At 43.3% G+C, this 21,572-nt stretch overlaps 1 protein-coding gene across 1 annotated transcript in view; it reads left to right on the forward strand.

The window, feature by feature from the left end:
• The first annotated feature begins 912 nt into the window (after positions 1-912).
• dcbld2 (discoidin, CUB and LCCL domain containing 2) overlaps positions 913-21,572 on the forward strand; it is a 114,957-nt gene continuing 94,297 nt past the window's right edge. Inside the window, exons 1-2 of the mRNA XM_086006989.1 lie at positions 913-1,391; positions 20,593-20,820. Coding sequence (XP_085863115.1) covers positions 1,298-1,391; positions 20,593-20,820 — 322 coding nt within the window. The 5' untranslated portion in view covers positions 913-1,297. The remainder of the gene's footprint in view (positions 1,392-20,592; positions 20,821-21,572) is intronic.

Consider the following 21,572-nt stretch of genomic DNA (forward strand, 5'->3'; position numbering starts at 1 on the left):
TAGGTATGGTGGGTAGCACAGGGACTTTTTGTGTACAAACCACTAACAGCTTATAGCAGCATGCAATTGAATTCACATTGGCATGATGCCAATTGCTGGTGTGGCTATTGTTTCAACCAGCACTATTTTGGCGCAGGTAAATCAACCAAAGATAGTATAACCCACCCCAGCCTTGCTTAATATACCTGTTCTGAAGGGAGAAAATTAAACTTTTCTAAACTAAAACTTCACTTGACTCCCTAAGAAATATTTACATTTTTACAGGAAGTAATTCATTTTGTCATGCCTTGTACAAAACAAAAGTTTTCCTGTATTACTGTGCAACAACTGCGGCTTGATGGCAGATGGCAATTGAGGAGCTATTGGACCATATCTTTCCAAATATGACTTGAGTTCAGTTATTATGAGATGACGTAGAGCATTCAGATCATGGTTTTTTCAAAATCCAACACTCTGTGTTCCCCACCAATCAGGCTTTGTTATTCTTCCTCTCTTAATATAATTACTCATATTGGAAGGATGATATTCAGCAGCCTTTTCAATCAGAGGGGCTTCACACATAAGTCGCATCCTATCCACGTGTGCAACTCTCCAGCAATAGTACTGGGAAGAAATTAGGAATGGGAACCCTTTCTGATTTCCCCTGCAGAGCCTAAGGGTACTGAGGCTTGTTCACTCACTGTAGACCCCAACAAGCTATGCCAGAAACCAGTCCCCACTCCCACATTGAGGCCAATAACATCTGTACTTTGTCCTCATGGTTTCTACTGGCATCTTGACCATCCCCACCCTCCCCTCCCCGCTAGTTTGTCACATATTACTGACTATATAAATATAAATAAAGCAGCACAGATATTATAATGCGTTTATGTTGTCCAAGAAAAGTTAAAAGTGCAGCCCCAACTGGGCGAACATCTCTGCACAGTTCCCAAAGTGCTCAAAGATAGGCTTGCAGCAGATCCCTGTTACAGATGAATGGCGCGAATGTACCAAGGACAGGGGGAAAGGGTGCAGAGCTGAGCGGAGAGAGAGGTGGTTGGGGTTTTTTGCGGGGTGTCTCGGAGCAGCATGTCCACCCAGGGGGCCGGGCAGTGTGTCCAGCAGGCGGCCTGCATTGTGGGATGGGCGGAAGTGGTTGACCAGTGATTGAGGATTTGTGGCCAAACTGCAGCTGCGGCAGTGAGCGAGAGAGAGCGCCTTTCACTAAACGGCGGGGGACAGACTTGAGTGAGTGAGAGTGCCGGAGTGCGATCGCTCAACAACGCCGCCGCATTATGCCTTCCCTTCTCATCTCGGCATGGAGGCTGGAACGGTGAGAGGAAAACGCATCAGAAAGATCGGCATCCTGTTCTGCTTGGTTGCAACGTTTAGCAGTGCGATCGGACAGAAAGGTGGGTCTCAGAGAGAGAGAGAGAGAGAGAGGAGTCTGCTGTGTGTAAAACTCTGGGCTTTTCTCTCTACACTAGTTTCTCAGTCGGTAGGGACAGGGGCTGTTGGTGAGCTTTGATGACTTCTCTGGAGTTGGTTTGTGGTCTTTACGAAGTGTTTAGTATTTCTACACCCGCCCCCCCCTTTCCATGTAACAGTGAAGTGAGGTTTTCTGGAGTAGTTCAGAGATTAAGTAAAAGCTGGGGATGGGGGATGGGATCCACCGGGGCTCTTGTGAACATTTAAAGAGGTAGGATCTGGTTTTTTCTTGTGGCCTACAGGCCAATTTTCTTTCTCCAGTTGTTAAGCTTTCTGCTTTAATCTAATTCGAATGCTGTAAATTGGTTAGATGATAAAGAGATGCATTTTTTGAACAATTCGGTGTTTCGTGGTTTGCAGTTGTAATTTTTGAGTTTGATACTTCATTAATGTTACTTCCTCATTAATTTTATAGCTGTATCTGTAGGAGATACTTGCCTTCCTTTTCGGCAGTGTCAGTTCGACATAATTCTGGAACTGAGAGGTTTTTTAGTGGACTGGTTTTGTAACATAGGGAGGAGCCCTAAGAGAATATGTTCCCATATTGGGAGATAAATGACACCCTCCAAGTGTGTTCAAATGTATTCTACAGTCAAGAATATGCAATCTGTATATAAATGTTGCCCATCTTCACCTTTTGCTTGAGTTCTGCCAAGAGTAGGGTTTCTGTTTAAGTTTTGTCCCAAAAAGACTAGGTAAGTAGCTTTGTTCTGCTTTAGAACTGGATCCATTGTCAATAATCAGCAACCCATTGTCATTGATATATACAATAAACAAGATAGTGCTCGTCATGCAATTCTAAAAGCAAAAGTATGATGGCATGTACAAGATAAATTTATCATGTATCACTATGTTTGTGACATTTAGTTACTAACTGATAACATGGGTAGCTTTTTGAGTAAACTGAAATATCAAAAGGGTGAAAGTTTGCCACTCACTTTCACGGCTATAAATATCCATTGATTTAAATGTTACCTTGCTGCCAATTCTCTTCTCTTGCTCCTCCTGCCCAATCCAATATGCCGAAGCTCTCTTCTTGACTTCAACACTCCAGTCTCCGTTCCTATACTTGTACGTAGCTGTCAGCCATGGCTCAGTGGGTGCACTCTCACCTCTGAGTCAGAAGGTCATGGGTTCAAATCCCACTCCAGAGACTTGAGCACAAAATCTAGGCTGACAGTGCAGCACTCCCTCAGCGTCGTTTGTGCTGTCTTTCAGATGAGACGTTAAACCGAGGCCCTATCTGCCCTCTCAGGTGGACGTAAAAGATCCCGTGGCACTATTCGAAGGAGAGCAGTTCTCCCCGGTGTCCTGGTCAATATTTATCCCACTAATACAGATTATCTGGTCATTATCACTGTTTGTGGGACCTTGCTGTGTGCAAATTGGCTGCTGCGTTTCCTACATTACAACAGTCACTACACTTCAAAAGTACTTCATTGGCTGTAAAGTGCTTTGGTGTGCCCTGTGTACGGTGCTATATAAATGCAAATCTTTATTTTTCTTTTACATTTTTACTCCCATTCTTCCATAACCACAGTTGCTTTCTGATACTCTCCCTATCCAGCTCCACTGCAGGTACAACACCTGCTTCTCTCCCACTCCCTGGCTCCCAGTAGGCCTGACAGCTGCTGCACTCCTACAGATAGTGTCATCAACTATCTCTCTATCTTCATACCATTGAGCTACTGGGTCTCCCACCCCCACACTTCAGCCTTTGCAGTCAGCCAGAGCCAGTTCAACTGCAACCTCCACTAAACACCGATGCCTCAATCCATAGAAAATACAATCTATCCCCCAGCAGCCTCCCCTGTTTTTGATCCTTTTACATTACTGCAAATGTGGCGTCACTATCGCAGACCTGCACCAGCTCCCATTTACAATACATCAGTTGCCCAGTGCCGAATTAAACTCGAACAACCTGAATTTGAATACGCACAAGCAGCTACAACTCAAACATCAAAAACCCTTGGATTTCAACTGTACTGTGCCGTGTAGCTAAAAGTCTTGAGCAGCGCTCTGTTATGAGAGACCCTGGCATCAGTGACCAAGAGGCAGCAGGAGCCACTAATCCAGAACGCCCTGCTGATCCCACTCACTGCCCCCAGGGCCAGCAAAGTATAAACCTACTTTTTGCAAATAATTTCACCTCTTAAAACATTTTGAGAGTATTATTTCTCTTTTTAAAAAAAAAATTGTTCTGAGCCACCACACTTAAACTGCATGCATAAGATTACAAACTTAGTATCCATTAAAATCAGCCCGATCCGTAACATCCGCTCTATATTGTTCCTCCTCTCCCCAACACAGCCCAGCTCTGATTTGAAGGTGCTCAGGGAATTACCTGTATCCCACTACCCTTGTGCAAAATTCTTAAAGTCACATCAATAATTAACTCAGTTACTAACTATATTGAAAATTAATTAAATTACACATTGCAATCCAACAGTTTATATATTCAATACATTTAAAACTCCATACATGCAATATATTGGTCCAAAAATTCCTGTAACCGGTCAGTGAACAGAGTCCACCATTAGCTAGACTTGCCCTTTCCCATTTAATCGCCATGAGATTTTGCCCTGCAAGTTGCTGGAAGTGCAATATGGAAACAGCGCACCGCCCTCTACAGCGCATCCGACGCCTGTGTGAACAGGGCAAGCAACTGTGTATCTCCTTAACCAATCAGATTAAAGGATTGTGAAATGAAGAGAGCACGGTCTGAACAAGGAAGTGTAAGTTAGAGGGGGTGAATTTAATGTTAAATCGGGTACAGAAAGAGAAATAAGGAGAGGGAAGAAAAGATTGGATTAAGAGAGAGACAAAGAGTCAAAAAGTAATAAAAACATTGTAATTAAAAAAAAAAAATCTCTTAACAGCAGTTAAAACCTGAAGGAATGAGACTCCAAACTTGTAATAGTTAATTTTCAGTGCGAGAGGTTGACTGGCAACAATTAGCACTTCTCGCGGTGTTAAGAGGATACTTGGACCTGACTTGACTGAACTTTCTGTGGCGAGTTTACTTCATATCTACCGTGCAAGTACAGCAACTTCACGTCGCTCAATGCATTTGAATGGGGAGCAACGGTGCCCAGCGGTGGACAAAGCTAGCGGTGGAGCGGCGCATCTCCGACAGCAACTTCTTGATTTCCGGTTTTAATTGCGCATCTGCCCTTGCCTGAAATTGCTGTGGCATTTGCACTTAAATAACGGCGAGTGCTATTAGCCTTGCCATTATTTTGACAGCAGTTTTTGGGCCAACATATAAATGCAGCATTGACTTCCTCGCTACAATTTAAATGAATGAAATGAGAGAGAAATTTATCACTTCATATCTTTTTACAAACCTGCTAGTTTTCTGCATGAGTATCGTCGTGGGAGATTAGTATGTATAAAACTTGTGTGTCTGTCACTCTCCAGGCATCATACTTTGTTACAAATGAAAAATAATTTTGAAAAAATAGAAAGGCAGGCATTTAATTCTATGTTCCTGTAACTCGGTGCCTGAAATTTACAAGCAGCTACCCGCAGGGACCACTTGATCAGTGGCCTTAAAGGGACAGGCCAGATTAACAGTTAAACCTAATAACCTTGCTCCAGATTACTCATGAGCCATGCCACCGTACAATCCAGTGATATGAAAATTTAGGAACACCATTACATCTCCCGTGATCTTGCTTGCAGGCCGAGCGGTGGAGGTCCAGGGATGAGCAGGAGTGGTTTGGGGAGGGGCGCGGCAAGTGGTAGGTTATGGCAGAGGTGCTGGTGGCAAAGTGGCCAGTAAGATAATGGGGCAATGAGGAAAAGAGGTGGTAGGTCAACTTTTGAGATAAGTTAGGACCTGCCTCGTCGTTTTTCTATGTTTCCTGAGCTGGTTGTGGACATTTAAGCAGACAATTGTAATGGCAACAGAAAGAAACCTGAATTATTTTTCCTACTAATTGATGGTGTTTCTACTGTGACAAACAGAATAAATCAGAAAACTGGAACACTAGCTTAGAATGAACTGATCAGAAAGCTGGATCATGAGGCTACAGAGGCAAACATTGTTATTGGATTTATATACGCACACTAGGTGTAAAGAGGAAACTCATTAAAACTGACATCAGGTGTAAAATAAACCTGTAGTTTGATGTGTAATAAATTTCAAATTTAACTTATGTTGAAGTTGTTTTGTTATAATATAATATTGAATTGCAGCAAGTTAGATCCTGTAGCTCCTTTTCACCTATAACGTAACATTAGCTACTGAGCCACTTGGATCTTTGAGATTATTAAATGTGACGAAACTTGAGAGTATAGATTGTGTCTAGTGCAGTAAAAAATGTTTATAACGAAACTTGCCACTTGGCGAATCGGCCTTTTGTTACTTTGAGCGTTCCCAAGTATACTTGGCAGTTATAAATAAGTTTTACACTCCAGCTTTTAGTCAGAAGAAGTGAATCATCAATGGAATCAGATACATCTTTGATAAAGTCGGTAGGATATAGAAGAGCTGCAACAGGCCATGAGCAACCAGATGCAGTAGAAAGGCAGTGAGAAGCACATCGAATACCTGCAGGCTGGCAGGTTGCTTTGTTTATCAACTGATCAAAGCTGAACAGCGCCTTGTCACTCTCCATGTAGCCTGGGATGTTTTCCAGCTCTGACTCTGGCTGGTTTCAATGGCTTGATAGTGCCCTGTGTTACTGAGCATTGCTTCTGATTGCTCTGGACATATTAATTTATGATTGCAAATGCAAGAATGTGGAAGTTAACCTAACTTTACTTGGTGGGAGGAGGGCGATGCTGTTTTATATTTTGCTCACTTTTCTATATCCTTTCTCAGCTAGTATCTTCACAGGCCTTCCTCTGGCGTTTAAGCACAAGTTGCTGGGACTACAGACTAACTAACAATGAAGATTATTTCATACGGAAGCTGCAGAAAATCCTCTTTGTTTATTCTGTACGAGCCCACGTTGTTTATTCTGTACGAGCCCACGTTCTTTTATATAGTGTTTTTTTTATTTGTTTATGGGATGTGGGCGCCGCTGGCAAGGCCAGCATTTATTGCCCATCCCTAAGTGCCCTTGAGAAGGTGGTGGTGAGCCAGCTTCTTGAACCACTGCAGTCCGTGTGGTGATGGTACTCCCACAGTGCTGTTAGGGAGGGAGTTCCAGGATTTTGACCCAGCGACGATGAAGGATCAGCGATACACTAAGTCAGGATGATGTGTGATTTGGAGGTGGTGGTGATCCCATGCGCCTGCTGCCCTTGTCCTTCTAGGTGGAAGAGGTCGCGGGATTGGGGGGTGCTGCTGAAGAAGCCTTGGCGAGTTGCTGCAGTGCATCTTGTAGATGGTACACACTGCAGCCACGATACGTCAGTGGTGGAGGGAGCGAAAGTTTAAGGTGATGGATGGGGTGCCAATCAAGCGGGCTGCTTTGTCCTGGATGGTGTCAAGCTTCTTGAGTGTTGTTGGAGCTGCATTCATCCAGGCAAGTGGAGAGTATTCCACCACACTCCTTACTTGTGCCTTGTAGATGGTGGAAAGGCTTTGGGGAGTCAGGAGGTGAGACACGCCGCAGAATACCTAGCCTCTGACCTGCTCTTGTTGCCACAGTATTCATGTGGCTGGTCCAGTTAAGCTTCCGGCCAATGGTGACCCCCAGGATGTTGATAGTGGGGGATTCGGCGATGGTAATACTGTTGAATGTCAAGGGGAGGTGGTTAGACTCTCACTTGTTGGAGATAGTCATTGCCTGGCACTTGTGTGGCGCGAATGTTACCTGCCACTTATCAGCCCAAACCTGAAAGTCGTCCAGGTCTTGTTGTATGCGGGCATGGACTGCTTCATTATCTGAGGAGTTGTGAATGGCACTGAACAGTGTGGAGTCATCAGCGAACATCCCCATTTCTGACCTTATGTTGGAGGGAAGGACATTGATGAAGCAGCTGAAGATGGTTGGGCCTAGGACACTGCCCTGAGGAACTCCTGGGGCTGTGATGATTGACATTCAACCACCACAACCATCTTCCTTTGTGCTAGGTATGACTCAAGCCATTGGAGCATTTTCCCCCTGATTCCCATTGACTTCAGTTTTACTAGGGCTCCTTGACGCCACACTCGGTCAAATGCTGCCTTGATGTCAAGGGCAGTCACTCTCGCCTCACCTAGAATTTAGCTTCTTTGTCCATGTTTGGACCAAGGCTGTAATGAGGTCGGGAGCCGAGTGGTCTTGGCGGAACCCAAACTGGACATCCGTGAGCAGGTTATTGGTGAGTAAATGCCGCTTGATAGCACTGTCGATGACCCCTTCCATCACTTTGCTGATGATTGAGAGTAGACTGATGGGGTGGCAATTGGCCGGGTTGGATTTGTTCTGCTTTTTGTGGACAGGACATACCTGGGCAGTTTTCCACATTGTCGGATAGATGCCAGTGTTGTAGCTATAATGGAACAGCTTGGCTAGAGGCATGGCTAGTTCTGGAGCACAAGTCTTCAGCACAATAGCCGGGATGTTGTCAGGGTCCATAGCCTTTGCTGTATCCAGTGCGCTCAGCCGTTTCTTGATATCACGTGGTGTGAATCGAATTGGCTGAAGACTGGCTTCTCTGATGGTGGGGACCTCAGGAGTAGGCCGATATGGATCATTCACTTGGCACTTCTGGCTGAAGATGGTTGCAAATGCTTCAGCCTTGTCTTTGCACTCACATGCTGGGCTCCACCATCATTGAGGATGGTGATATTCATGGAGCCTCCTCCTCCCATTAGTTGTTTAATGGTCCACCACCATTCACGACTGGATGTGACAGGACTGCAGAGCTTTGATCTGATCTATTGATTGTGGGATCACTTAGCCCTGTCTACAGCATGCTGCTTCCGCATTTTAGCATGCATGTAGTTCTGTGTTGCAGCTTCCCCAGGTTGGCACCTCATTTTTAGGTATGCTTGGTGCTGCTCCTGGCATGCTCTTCTACACTCCTTATTGAACCAGGGTTGGTCCCCTGGCTTAACGGTAATGGTAGAGTGAGGGATATGCCAGGCCATGAGGTTACAGATTGTGGTGGAATACAATTCTGCTGCTGCTGATGGCCCACTGCGCTTTGTGGATGTCCAGTTTTTAGCTATTCTGAATCTATCCCATTTTGCACAGTGGTAGTGCCACACAACACGATGGAGGGTATCCTCAGTGTGAAGACGGGACTTCGTCTTCACAAGGACTGTGTGGTGGTCACTGCTACCAGTACTGTCATGGATAGATGCAACTGCAACAGGTAGAGATGCGGTCAAGTAGGTTTTTCCCTCGTGTTGGTTCTCTCACCACCCGTCGCAGACCCAGACTGGCAGTCATGTCCTTCAGGACTCAGCCAGCAGTGGTGCTACCGTACCACTCTTGGTGATGGACATTGAAGTCCCCCACAGAGTACATTCTGTGCCCTTGCTACCCTCCGTGCTTCATCCAAGTGGTGTTCAACATGGAGGAGTACTGATTCATCAGCTGAGGGAGGGCGGTAGGTGGTAATCAACAGGAGGTTTCCTCGCCCATGCGACTTCATGGGGTCCGGAGTCAATATTGAGGACTCCCAGGGCCACACCTTCCCGACTGTATACCACTGTGTGCCCTGCCGGTGGGACAGGACATACCCTGGGATGGTGATGGAGGAGTTTGGGACATTGGCTGAAAGGTATGATTCTGTGAGTATGACTATGTCAGGCTGTTGCTTGATTAGTCTGTGGGACAGCTCTCCCAATTTTGGCACAAGTCCCCAGATGTTGGTGAGGAGGACTTTGCAGGGTCGACTGATCTGGGTGTAGCCGGTGCCGAGGTCGATGCCGGGTGGTCTGTCCTGTTTCATTTTTTAAAATGTTTTTTGTAGTGGTTTGATACAACTGAGTGGCTTGCTAGGCCATTTCAGAGGGCAGTTAAGAGTCAACCACATTGCTGTGGGTTTGGAGTCACATATAGGCCAGACCAGGTAAGGACGGCAGATTTCCTTCCCCGAAAGGACATTAGTGAACCAGATGGGTTTTTAGGACAATCCGATAGTTTCATGGTTACCATTACTAGTAAATATTCCAGATTTATTTAAATTCCCCAGCTGCCGTGGTGGGATATGAAATGACGTCTGTGGATCATTAGTCCAGGCCTCTGGATTACTAGCCCAGTGACATTACCACTGCACTATAGTTCCCTGTGTTTATATTCCATAAAATCCAAAGTGGTTGTGCAAACACAGATAGTTTCCGGCAATGATCTCCGAGTTGAGTGGAAGGATTCATTTACAATGTCAAGATCTCAGTCTGTCCCACTAGATGAGCTGGAAAAGCAACTAGATCCAGCAGAAAATAGGTTATAAAATCACTGCTGGCAATGGGTAGCATGTTAGTTGTAAAATTTGCACTGAGTGTTCTGTGAATTGATGGTGTATCTGTGCGACAATGACTTTTGAAATCTTTGGTCCAACAAAACTGAACAGTTAAGCGACAGCTTGTATAGCAGCTGGTATGGAAATAGTCACTGTTCAGCTTGTTTTCCTTTACCTATAAAGGTGCCCATTTACTTTAATTCTTAAATTTAATTTACTATCAAACAGAAAATTTGCTAATGGATAGAGGGAGTATTGCTTTGTGGCGCTCCATGAAAAGGCAAGGAAAGTTATACGCAAGATATTCTCTTTTCATCTACTCTAGTTGCAATACTCCCATTTATTGCAGTCTTTTTTTTAAAAAAAAAAGCAAAAACATTAAAATGTAATCATGCACAGATGCCTTAGGCTTTTTGATGTTTTATTTCTTAGATTTTTAAATGCTCAGAACTTTGTAAAACAGCTTGATTTATTTTCTCTTGCAAATCTTTCCTATGAAAACTACGGATTTTTAAAGCAAATTCAACTGCAACCTAAAAAGGCAAACCAGTTTACTTTTTTTCTTTTAAAACCATATACTTTCCGAGCCTCGGGGCTTTTTGTTTTGTGGCCAACTTGGCTCAATTTTTTTTAAAGTTGATGTATCTCACACAGCTTTTATGTAATTATTCACCATTCAGCGAAAAGATTGAGAGATATACTTAATAAGGGAGAAATGGCATTGATGTTTTGCAGAACTGTCTAGTGCTATTAAAATGACATCTTCACAGTATAGCGAGGTGAAAATATTGTTCATGTTAATGTAGTTTGGACAGGAGGAAGACCCTGGGTCACTGAAGGCTATGATGTCCTATGGTTGCTGCTCAGGAAATGTGCTTTTGCTTTTCATGTTTCGTTCTGTTGTCATTGAATCAATTTAACCAATTTTTGGTTTGGGATTTAATTCTGTTATGTAAATGGTCTGGGTGTGTGCACATTTCGTTGACTCCAGAACCATTATAGCTGACATACAAAATTCTTACAGGGGTAGATGCTGAGAGGCTGTTTCCCCTGACTCGGGAGTCTAGAACCAGGGGTCATTGTGTCAGAATAAGGGGTCGGCCATTTAAGACCGAGATGAGACATTTCTTCACTCAAAAGGTTGTGAATCTTTGAGCATCCACACCCCTCTAAGGTAGAGGATTCCTGTCATTGAGTATATTCAAGACAGAGGTTGATAGATTTTTTGGATACTACGGGAATCAAGGGATATAGGGATAGTGCGGGAAGGTGGAGTTGAGGTAGAAGATCAGCCATGATCTTATTGAATGGCAGAGCAGGCTTGAATGGCCGACTCCTGCTCTTATTTCACATGTTCTTATGACATCTTGTTATTTTGGGGGGGGGGGGGGGGCGTTATAGCTTTCATAGAAAGCTCCAGTGTACCAACAAAGCTTTGCTTAGTAATAGTGCTAAAATGTATCTTTTTTTACTACAGGTTGAGCGTCCCATATCCGGCAACTTCGGGACCGAGGCCGAGCCGGTTTTCGTGTTTTTCCGGACTTCGGAAAGTGTTTCTGATGTCCGAAGTCTGGAAATATCGCAACCTGGGCTCGGGTGTTTCCGGACTTCGGACATCAGAAACGCGTTCCGAGTCCAGAAATGTCTGGGCCCAGGTTGCGGTTTGACAGGGTGTTCGGATTCAGGAACATTTTACAGATTCCGGATGACCCTGCCACCAATTGTCCCGGATTCCAGAACTTTCCGGATTCCAGAACTCCGAATTTTGGACGCTCAACCTGTACATGAATTGTTGGAGGCCTGGGAAGTGCAGTCATGGAAAGCAGAGGCTGAATTTGCAGCTATTACAAATTCAACTCGTACAATACAAAAGATTTTTGGTGGGCTCCCAAATTCGATATGTAGCTGCCTCCATACTGATTATCCTGTGTAGGACTGATGGGAGAATCCTAACATTGCAAATCAGGGCTTCCATTCCCCAAAATCCCTCAGACTACTGACTGGAATTTGTAGATGGCTTTGGTGTAAGATTGACTTTGAACTGACAAATTCCTTGTTGCTCACCATTGCGCCAGATGTCGGAATGCAGTTCGACAGTCTGATTCCTCATTTATATTTACAGTACGATATCCAGAGGTTGCCCTGATTCTGGAGACAAAGCTTGCAGTATAAATGAGGCACCAAGCCTGCTCCTGGGGACGGAAAGCATCACACGTTGGAAGTGGTTTAGTTCTCAGTCTCCAGAAGCAAAATGCTGCCAGTGATGAATATAAATAGGTTTTTTTTCTGTCACCAACTACAGAGAGGCTGAATTGTCAGCACCCCCATTTTGAACACGGCGGCTGCATTGCATTGCTAACAATAGACTCTTGCTCTGAATATAGTCCAGGTCTTCATTAGTATTAAGACACCCAAATACTTCATATGCTCACGGCACAGTTGAACCTACATAGGAAACAATCCATTCTGTGTGTGGAGAATGGCGCACACATTGTTGGATTTATTTCAGGAGGAGGCCCAGGTAACACATTTGCCACAATAGTGCATCGAATCTAGTAGATTATTCTTATTTATTTTGTGGAGCTATTTTTTGTCAAGTATGCCTATGTTTTCTGTTGAATCTCGATGTGGACATGAGAGCACAACTCCAGTAGATCATTTGGCCCAAACGCCTCCACTCCGTCATTTGTGAGCTGTCACTGGACCACTGGATATGGTCGTTGATAGATTAACATGTATGTAATACGTTCACTTCTGTGAAATGATATGAATTTCGTATCAATAGAATAAGAAACTTTGTCTCGGGAGCCTAATGCAAGTTTAAATGCAAAAATGTTGGATTTGATTGGAAATGACCTAAAGCTGTTCCACCCTTCTCCAGCTGTATCACTGTTTTGACTGAATACTGGGATTTAGTTTGAGGACCTAGTTCTCTGTTTAGCACCCTGGCTAAGATCAGCAGTTCATTGTGTGGGAAATTTTAGGCACCAAAGCACGGCCTGTTTACCTGCTGCCCAGTGAGGCTTCTGACATAAATTGGATGATAATCCTGTGGGACATGTTCAAGTGGGAGCTAAACACTGAAAGCAATGGCATAAGGTGCTAAAGCAATCCAGATTTTAACACCTGACGCAATAGCTATTTGTGTTTCATCCCCTAAAAATGATGAATAAAGATTTTAATGTAAGTGCCCTCGTAGGGCATTAGGTACTAACATATTGTGCATCGCAGTGAGTAGGTATCTGGGAGTACACCGTTCCGAGTCCCAACATGTCCAGGATCTGATTGCTTTGGGGCTAAAATCTCTCTGGACATTAATACTTTCTCAGGACACTAAAGATGACAAAGTTCCAGTGTGTTTATTTAGAGGAAAGCAATATTCTGCCGTTCCATCATGTATTTATTTGTAATACACATTAGGCTGTGGGGGAATCGATACAAATCAGGTATGTTTGATGTAGCAAACCAAAGTGGTGCTGTCCTTCTGTTCCAGTGACTTATAACATCAGTGCAACTTTAGAGCAGGGTTATGATGAGTGTCCCAAAACCTTGTTAACTATTCATAGCTCATTTATTCCCCTACCTGTGTTCTTTTTACTATTGGTAAATTTTGATTCTGATAAATGGAGAGGTAGATTTTGATGGTTGGCAGGTTTTGGTTGGGCTGGCTGGCAAAGCACAGCCATTGGCCGCCCAGAAGTCCCGACAGGAGGCCTGGTCCATTTGGAGAGCCGGGCCTTATTAGAATTGGGCCGGGGGGCTGCGGGCAGAAAATGAGCCGGCAATATTGAGCAGCCCAGTCGGCTTCTAGTCCAGAAGAAGGTAGGTCCGGAGAGGGGGGGGGGAAAGGACTCAGTGCAGCAGAGGTCCAGCTTGTTTTTGTAGAGCCCAGAGGAGCAGTCCAAAAATAAGTTCAAACTTATCTGCTGGGCTCCTCTTCAGCTGGACCACCAGCTAATATGAGGGGTAAATAGCTCATCTGCTGAATCCCTCATCCATGCCTCTCTATCTCCAGACCCGATTATTCCATTGCTCTCCTGGCTGCCATCACACCCCCTACCCTCTGTAAACCTGAGCTGATAAACTCTGCTGCCCGTATCCTTACTTGCACCAAGTCCCATTCACCCATCAACCCTCTGCTCGCGGAGCTACATTGGCTCCCAGTCCAGCAATGTTTCGATTTTAAAATTCTCATTCTTGTGTTCAAATCCCTCCATGGCCTTGCCCCTTCCCTCTCAGTAATTTGCTCCAGCCCTACAACCCCCTGAAATCTCTGCACTCCTCCAATTCTGAGATCTTGTGCACCCACGATTTCCATCACTCCACTATTGGCGGCCATGCCTTCAGCTGCCTAGGCCCCAAGCTGTGCAAATTGGGGTCCTATTACCCCCACCGTGCGAAGCATTCACAGCACACACTCTGCCTAGTACTGTTCTAGAATGGCAATCAGGCTTTTGCTTCTGGTTAAACACAAGTTTATCCCTTTGACTCATATGGTTCAGATTAGGAATTTGGGGAGGAATAAGTATCTGCCTTAAGCATCATTCCAACTGGAGCACACCCAGTAACATCAGCATCATCATCATCATATTAAAGTCATCAGCATGAAATGTCTTATTAAATATGCAAGTACTGTTTAAACCATTCCACACAACCACAAACAACTTACTGAAGGACGCACAGCATTTTTATTATTAAATATATATATTGCTCTTATTAAAATGAAAAGGACACACTGTGACGGTCATGTTCTAAGAAGAGCCAGCCAGTCCTCAACTCGTGGGGTCAGGCACATGATTTAGTTATCCTCAGAGAGCCAGCAGCAGAATAGCCACTGCTTGAGAACAAGCTGCTCTTTCCGGAATAGGCCAGCACTGCAATACCGATTTTCATCTGGTGTAATTGGTGCCACAGTTTCGGCTGTAAAGTTGTAAATAATCGTGCAGTTAACATCAAATAATTATTTGTGGGTTCGACTGTCTCGCAATAAAAATGTAATCCCATTAAATTAAATTGTTTGGCCAGCGATCTTACAAAGGACAATAAGGTGAATCATTAAGATTATATATAATGTTAATACTGTTGGATTTGCATATCCTCAGATTTCCCACAGCAGTATCAGGCTTGTTAAATGATCAGATTTTTCCATTGCAAATAGGAACATAGGAATTGCCAGAGTAAAAAAGACCAGGGTCCATCGAATTCGCTTTCTACCATCCTGGTAGTTGCATGATACAATGATAATGGATAATCATAGCAATTAATCTCTATCAATTAGTCCACAACAGACCCAGACATGATGTGAGGAAACCCACAGTGGGAGAGAGCTCTGGGAACTATATGACCACAGTCTCCTGTTCCTCCCAAGCATGCTACACTCGCCACGTCATGTCTCAAATTACTCACATACCGAATCCCAAAATGTTATTTTTTGGAAGAAATCTGTCTAATATTCATTTGACTGAATCAATACTAACTGCTCCCACCGTCTCCCTAGGGAGCCTGTTCTACAGATTGACCACTTGCTCACTGAAATATTATTTCTGCAGATTCGTTTTGAATTTACCCCCCTTCAAGCGCTGGCAGTGCCCTTTAGTTCTACTGTTCTGGACAATGTGAAATAGCTTGTCATGGACTGCATTATCTAGTCCCTGTAGAATCCTAAAAACAGCACTTCTATCACCTCGCAACATAATCGCTCCTCATAATCTAATCTTTCCATCGCCTTAATCATTCTGGTTGCTCTCTTCTGTATTCTTTCAAAAGCTGCAATATCCCTTTTTTGTACTGTGGCGACCAGAATAGTACACATTCTAAGTAAGGTGGCAGGATAATCTCACAATTTCCGCTTATAATTGACCTTTTAATACATCTCAACATTTGATTTGCTTTACTCCGTACCATCGAGCATTTTTACGATCGCTTCAATTTATTGCCAATCAGGACCCTCAGATCTCTCTTTCATTTTCCATGCACATTATTTTCTTTCCATTTAAGTAATAGTCCCTTCCTTTATTTTTTGTCCCCACTTGAAGCACTTTGCATTTCTCTACATTGAATTTCAACTGCCACCTGTCTGCCCAATTCCCAAGTATATTCACATCCTCTTGTAGCTTATCCTGTTCAGCGTTGGAGTCTAGCGCCTACATTTGCTTTGTATCATCTGCAAATTTAGCCACTGCACTTGTGACTCCTAGGTCCAGATCATTTATAAAGATATTAAACAAAAGAGGTCCCAAAACAGACCCCTGTGGGACCCCACTGGTAACATTCTCCCAGGCTGGTGACAGTCCCTATAGGTCAACCAATTACACAGCCATTGTAAAATATTTCCACTGATTCCCACTTTCTTTATTTTTTGTACTAGCCTTTCCAGTGCAACTGTATCAAAGGCCTTCCTGAAAGCCAAGTACACCACATCCACTGCATTACCCCTATTATGCTCCATTGTCACAGCCTCAAAGAAAGCCAGTACATTAGATTGGCAAGAGCTCCCCTTCGTGAACCAATATTGGCTATCTTAGGATTTTATTTCCATCCATGATATTCCCTTAAAGGTTTCCAGAACCAAACGCACAATGGAGGTCAAGCTCACGGGTCTGTAGTTTCCTGGGTCACTTTTGCTACCTTTGTTTTAAAAAAAAAAAAGGAGTAATATTTGCTTTCTGTCACCCCCAGGCACCTCTCAAGTAGTGATACTGCGAGCTTTTTTTAGTTTGTTGTGAGGTCCTACTCTTAACTGTAGATGCAGATGTTATTTTAAAATTTTCTTCCATGCAGTTACCCAAATGTGTTTTCAGTTCCTCTCTATCTCCACTATGTCATATGTAAACCAGGAATGGTGGAGTTGAGAGAAGAACTGCCATTGATCCCAATAAAGAAGTGAGCTTGTTTCCCACCTGCAAGCAGTCTGCTTTATCCAGGGAAAGCAGACTGAACATTGAACTATGAGCACTCTACTCTATTGACAGTATATGCTGTCTCCTGCTATGGCTGTTTGAGTCCTAATGTAGCCACACTAGATATTACTGCTATAGGCCGGCTATAATGTTACATTCGGGGCAGCTTCTTTGTCATTTATACAGCATAATAATCAGTGATATGTGTATCCTGCACTAATAGATGCCCTATTTTCTGTATTCCACTGCCACCTGGCTATAGACGTAGTCGGTGTCCCTGTCCTACTGTCCTCATTTTAAAAGGTTTTAGCTGCATTTTGTTCACATTTCACAAAATTGGAGGGGTTAGTTGCTCTTAACTTAATGCTGTTAGTCCCGCAGTCTGTTATAATGCAGTGTCACTTGAACTGATGTATTTAATCAACAGGACCGGCTCTCGCATTGGCAAGTTCTATAAAGTTACAATATCAGGTAGAGAAGGTAAATCCTGAATATAACACTTTAAAATAAGGCAAAATAGTAGCACCCAAGAACATACATATAAACTAATGAAAAGTCAATTTAGAAGAGAAGGTACTTCTTGAAACACAGGGTAAAATATTGGACCGGAATTTGTGGTTGTAATGACGGCAAAACTGTCAGTGCTTGCCAAAACGGCAAAACTGCCTTGTAAAACTGACAGCAACTACAAGCATCTACACATGTGCAGTTAAAAGTGGAAATCCAGAAATTGCTGTCAGTGATTCCCCACTCCTCTACAGGGTGCGCTGTTGGAGTGCTCGCAGATAGAAATCACTTGAATTGACGTGAACTTCCACTTTTTACACTCTAATCTCACTGTAAAAACCCCTGAAAAAGTTAAGCCTTGTTGAATGAGGTGTAACTGGGTTTTTAATAGTGTACTAAGTCATAATTACTGCTGAACAACTTCTCTGGCCCTGAAAAACTAATTTTATATTTGTGGAATGTCAAATTTCTCCATTATGATATAAATTCCATAGATTTTTAAAATAATTTTTTTAAAGGTTGTTTATGATATTTCAGCCTCTACCTTATTCCAGTGTGTATGTCCCAATCTTTATTTCACTCTCTGTAAAATGTTTAAAAAGTGATGGATAACCTGTGCTTTATACTTCCTGGTTTGCTGTCTGTGAGAATTCTTCAGTGTGATTGGCTGCTTAGCCTGCTTGATGATATCACTCTTGCTGGACGCCGGAGATCCCCTATAGATGGTGCTAGAATGAAATTAACATTGGCAAAGGTGAAATCCACATCACCGAGCTCGCTAGATCTTTGTGGGCAGCTTTCTTTTGAGATCGGAGGCGAACGATGTCACTTCACCGCTGACTGCAAAGTCCGGGCCTATATGTCTGGAATAATCAACCAAGCAGCATAGGAAATTGTGGGGGTGTTTAAAACGCAGATGATGTTGGCCCAGGAGATCTAGAGTATTAGAAGGATGTGCTCGGTGGGGCAAATGGCCCTTTCTCCTCAGCCTATGTTCTTCTGAAAAAGAAATGTTGCAGAGATCAGAACAGGCATAACAAAAGATGGACACGTGCAGGAGAGGATCAAGCCATGGAAAAATACTGGGTGTAACTTAGGAAGGAAGTGAGTGACTATCACAGATGGCCAGCAAGCGATAGATATTATAGTTTTAACATTTATTAGAACTTGTGGTTTTATTTTATGGATAATTCACCACAAAAAAGGTCAGTGAACATATTTTTGGAGAAAATGCTGAAAGGCGTAAGGGAGTTCCATTGATGAAAATGAAGACTAGATACGAACGTGACCATGAAGATCTTTACATTCGTCACACTTGTAATATTTGAGCAGTGCTTCTGATTGTGGAAATGTTCCCAAAAGTTCCAATTGGTCTCATTTTAAACCAATTCAGATCAACTGGTTTGAACTGAATGATCCCATCTTTGATTTGTCTGAGGTATCATTTGTGGAATGGAGAATTAGCAGTCTAGTGTAGTAGTACTGCTAACACATTATAAGAACATCCTTTTGTCTGTCCCTTTGGTGTGAAAGGTTTCTATCTACAGTATTCAGCCTTCAGGAAATTTGTAAGAATTCAGTTTTCCCTACTGTTGGGACGTGGCTCTGCTTCGAGCCTTCCAGCTGCAAACAGCAACTTAACATGGAGAAAAAGGGGCACAAACTGGCATCCTAGTACTCTGTGGCACAGCCTGGAATTTGTATGCCCAATCCACTTGTGTCATCGTGAGGTAATGCATTAGATTTGACCTGTGCTGTATCTGTTCTTTATAGTTCATGTTCAGTCAGATCAGCTAGCTAGCGGCCATTATAAAATATCTGTCGTATAAATATGAAATAAATACAATGTTGTCACTGGGCTTATTTAGCTTATTAGTACCAATGCACTGTAGGAAAATTGCTTTTAAACTAATATACATAAAAGTTGTACAATGTACTTCATTTGTGATACTCTTAATTCACCATCTCAAATTGCATAACACCTATACTTTCATATTGCTCAAGACGCTCTGTCCAGCCACAACCCAAGTTTGGAAAGCAAAAATCTATAGTTGTGATACTATTTCATTTCTGCAGTATGATCCTAGTGATAAGAGCAGGTCAGAGGCTGGGTATTCTGTGGCGAGTGACTCACCTCCTTTCCACCATCTACAAGGCGCAAGTAAGGAGTGTGGTGGAATACTCTCCACTTGCCTGGATGAGTGCAGCTCCAACAACACTCAAGAAGCTCGACACCGTCCAGGACAAAGCAGCCTGCTTAATTGGCACCCCATCCACCACCTTAAACATTCACTCCCTCCACCACTGGCGCACTGTGGCTGCAGTGTGTACCATCTACAAGATGCACTGCAGCAACTCGCCAAGGCTTCTTCGGCAGCACCTCTCAAACCCGCAACCTCTTCCACTTAGAAGGACAAGGGCAGCAGGCACATGGGAACACCATCACCTCCAAGTTCCCCTTCAAGTTGCACACCATCCTGACTTGGAAATATATCGTCCTCCTTTCAGTGTCGCTGGGTCAAAATCCTGGAACTCCCTCCCTAAGCACTGTGGGAGCACCTTCACCACATGGACTGCAGCAGTTGAAGAAGGCGGCACACCACCACCTTCTCAAGGGCAATTAGGGGATGGGCAATAAAATGCTGGCCTTACCAGCAATACCCTCATCCCGTGAATGAATGGGGGAAAAAAAGAAAGAACTTGCATTTATATAGCACCTTCCATGAGCTCAGGACATCCAAAAGCACTTTATAGCCAATGAAGTACTTTTAGAATGTCGTCGCTGTTGTAATATTGGGAAACATAGTAGCCAATTTGCACACAAGAAAGGTCTCGCAGAAAGCAACAAGTAATGATTAGATAATCTGTTTTTCAGTGATGTTCGTTGATGGATAACTATTGGCCAAGGCACCAGGAGAAGTTCCCTGCTCTTAGCATTTTTTACGTCCACCTGAGAGGGCACACTGGTCTCGGTTTAAAATCTCATCCAAAAGACAGCACCTCCAACAGTGCAGCACTCACTCGGTACTGCACTGAAGTATCAGCCGAGATTGTGTGCTCAAGTCTCTGTAGTGAGGCATGAGCCTACAACTTTGAGGCAAGAGTGGCACCACTGAGCAATGACTGAAATATATTCTGCACAGTTAGGGGCTACAGATCAGTCACTGGATTTCCTTTACTATATAAGGCTGACCTGAGAGTTCTCCGTGATGCTGAGGTGTATTCGTGGCACTCTCTCTGGTAAACTCCAATCCCTAAAAGTTACAAAATATTTCTGTATTGAGGGAACTTATGCTACGTTGTGAGGCAATTTTCTACAATTTGTAATTTGCTTATTACAACTTTTAAAAATATTTATTATTCTTTTCAGGTGATGGTTGTGGACACACTGTTCTTGGTCCAGGGAGTGGAACTCTTGCTTCAATAAATTATCCCCAGACTTACCCCAATAACACCGTTTGTGAGTGGGAGATCCGGGTACAGCCCAGTCAGAGAATTATTTTTAAATTTGGGGACTTTGATATTGAAGACTCTACCTCTTGTCACATGAGTTACTTAAGACTGTACAATGGGTTTGGTCCAAGCCGAAGTGAAATTGGTAAGTAAAGCGTCACTTTTTAGTTGTAGAGTAATGGAAGAGTGACATTATTTATCTGGAGTATATTGAGTACATATGGTTTACTTAATAGTGGTGTGATTAGAAAGTCTGAACAGTTTCACTCTGATTGGGACTAAGTCATCAAAATAGTGAAAGTCTTAGAAGGATAGAAATTACTGAGAGCAAGATTTTATATCATTATAAATGTGTAATATCTCATCAAATTCCCCAATGCCATTTTAATGGGGGAGTTAACCATTTTTTAAAAAATGGGCTAATGTCATCATTAAAATAGCGAAGAGGAATTTGAGAGTGTGCATTAAGCATTTGTATGGTAAAATTTCATCGTCATTTCTACTCTTAAAAACTTGATTTGTAGAGAAAGCTTGTACTCTTCCATGTGTAATGCTCTTGATTTCTAGTTAGGAAGAGGGCACTGATGGACTGTGACATCAGGGCACAAGATACCTTGACCTAGTTGCCGCAGCAATCCTTATTTCTCCTTCCTCCCCCTTCACATACTATCTTGTGACATATTTTATGAGGGGGAGATTAGAGCAGCGAGTGTGATAGAGAAACAGATAGGGGGCTATAACTGGGATCTTCAAAGGATTTGGCATAGTGTGGTGATGGAGGGAATGTAAACGTAGAATGCTGAAATGAATGTCAACCAAGTGGAATGTCAGCCAAGTGTTGCAAAACCATCTAACAGTGGTTGGTTATTATCACCCCTCCAGCAGGTGGTCTCATAG

Source organism: Somniosus microcephalus, chromosome 14 (genome assembly GCF_052327205.1).
Source record: "Somniosus microcephalus isolate GS21.2 chromosome 14, FLI_Smic_1.0, whole genome shotgun sequence".
NCBI classification, from domain to species: domain Eukaryota; kingdom Metazoa; phylum Chordata; class Chondrichthyes; order Squaliformes; family Somniosidae; genus Somniosus; species Somniosus microcephalus.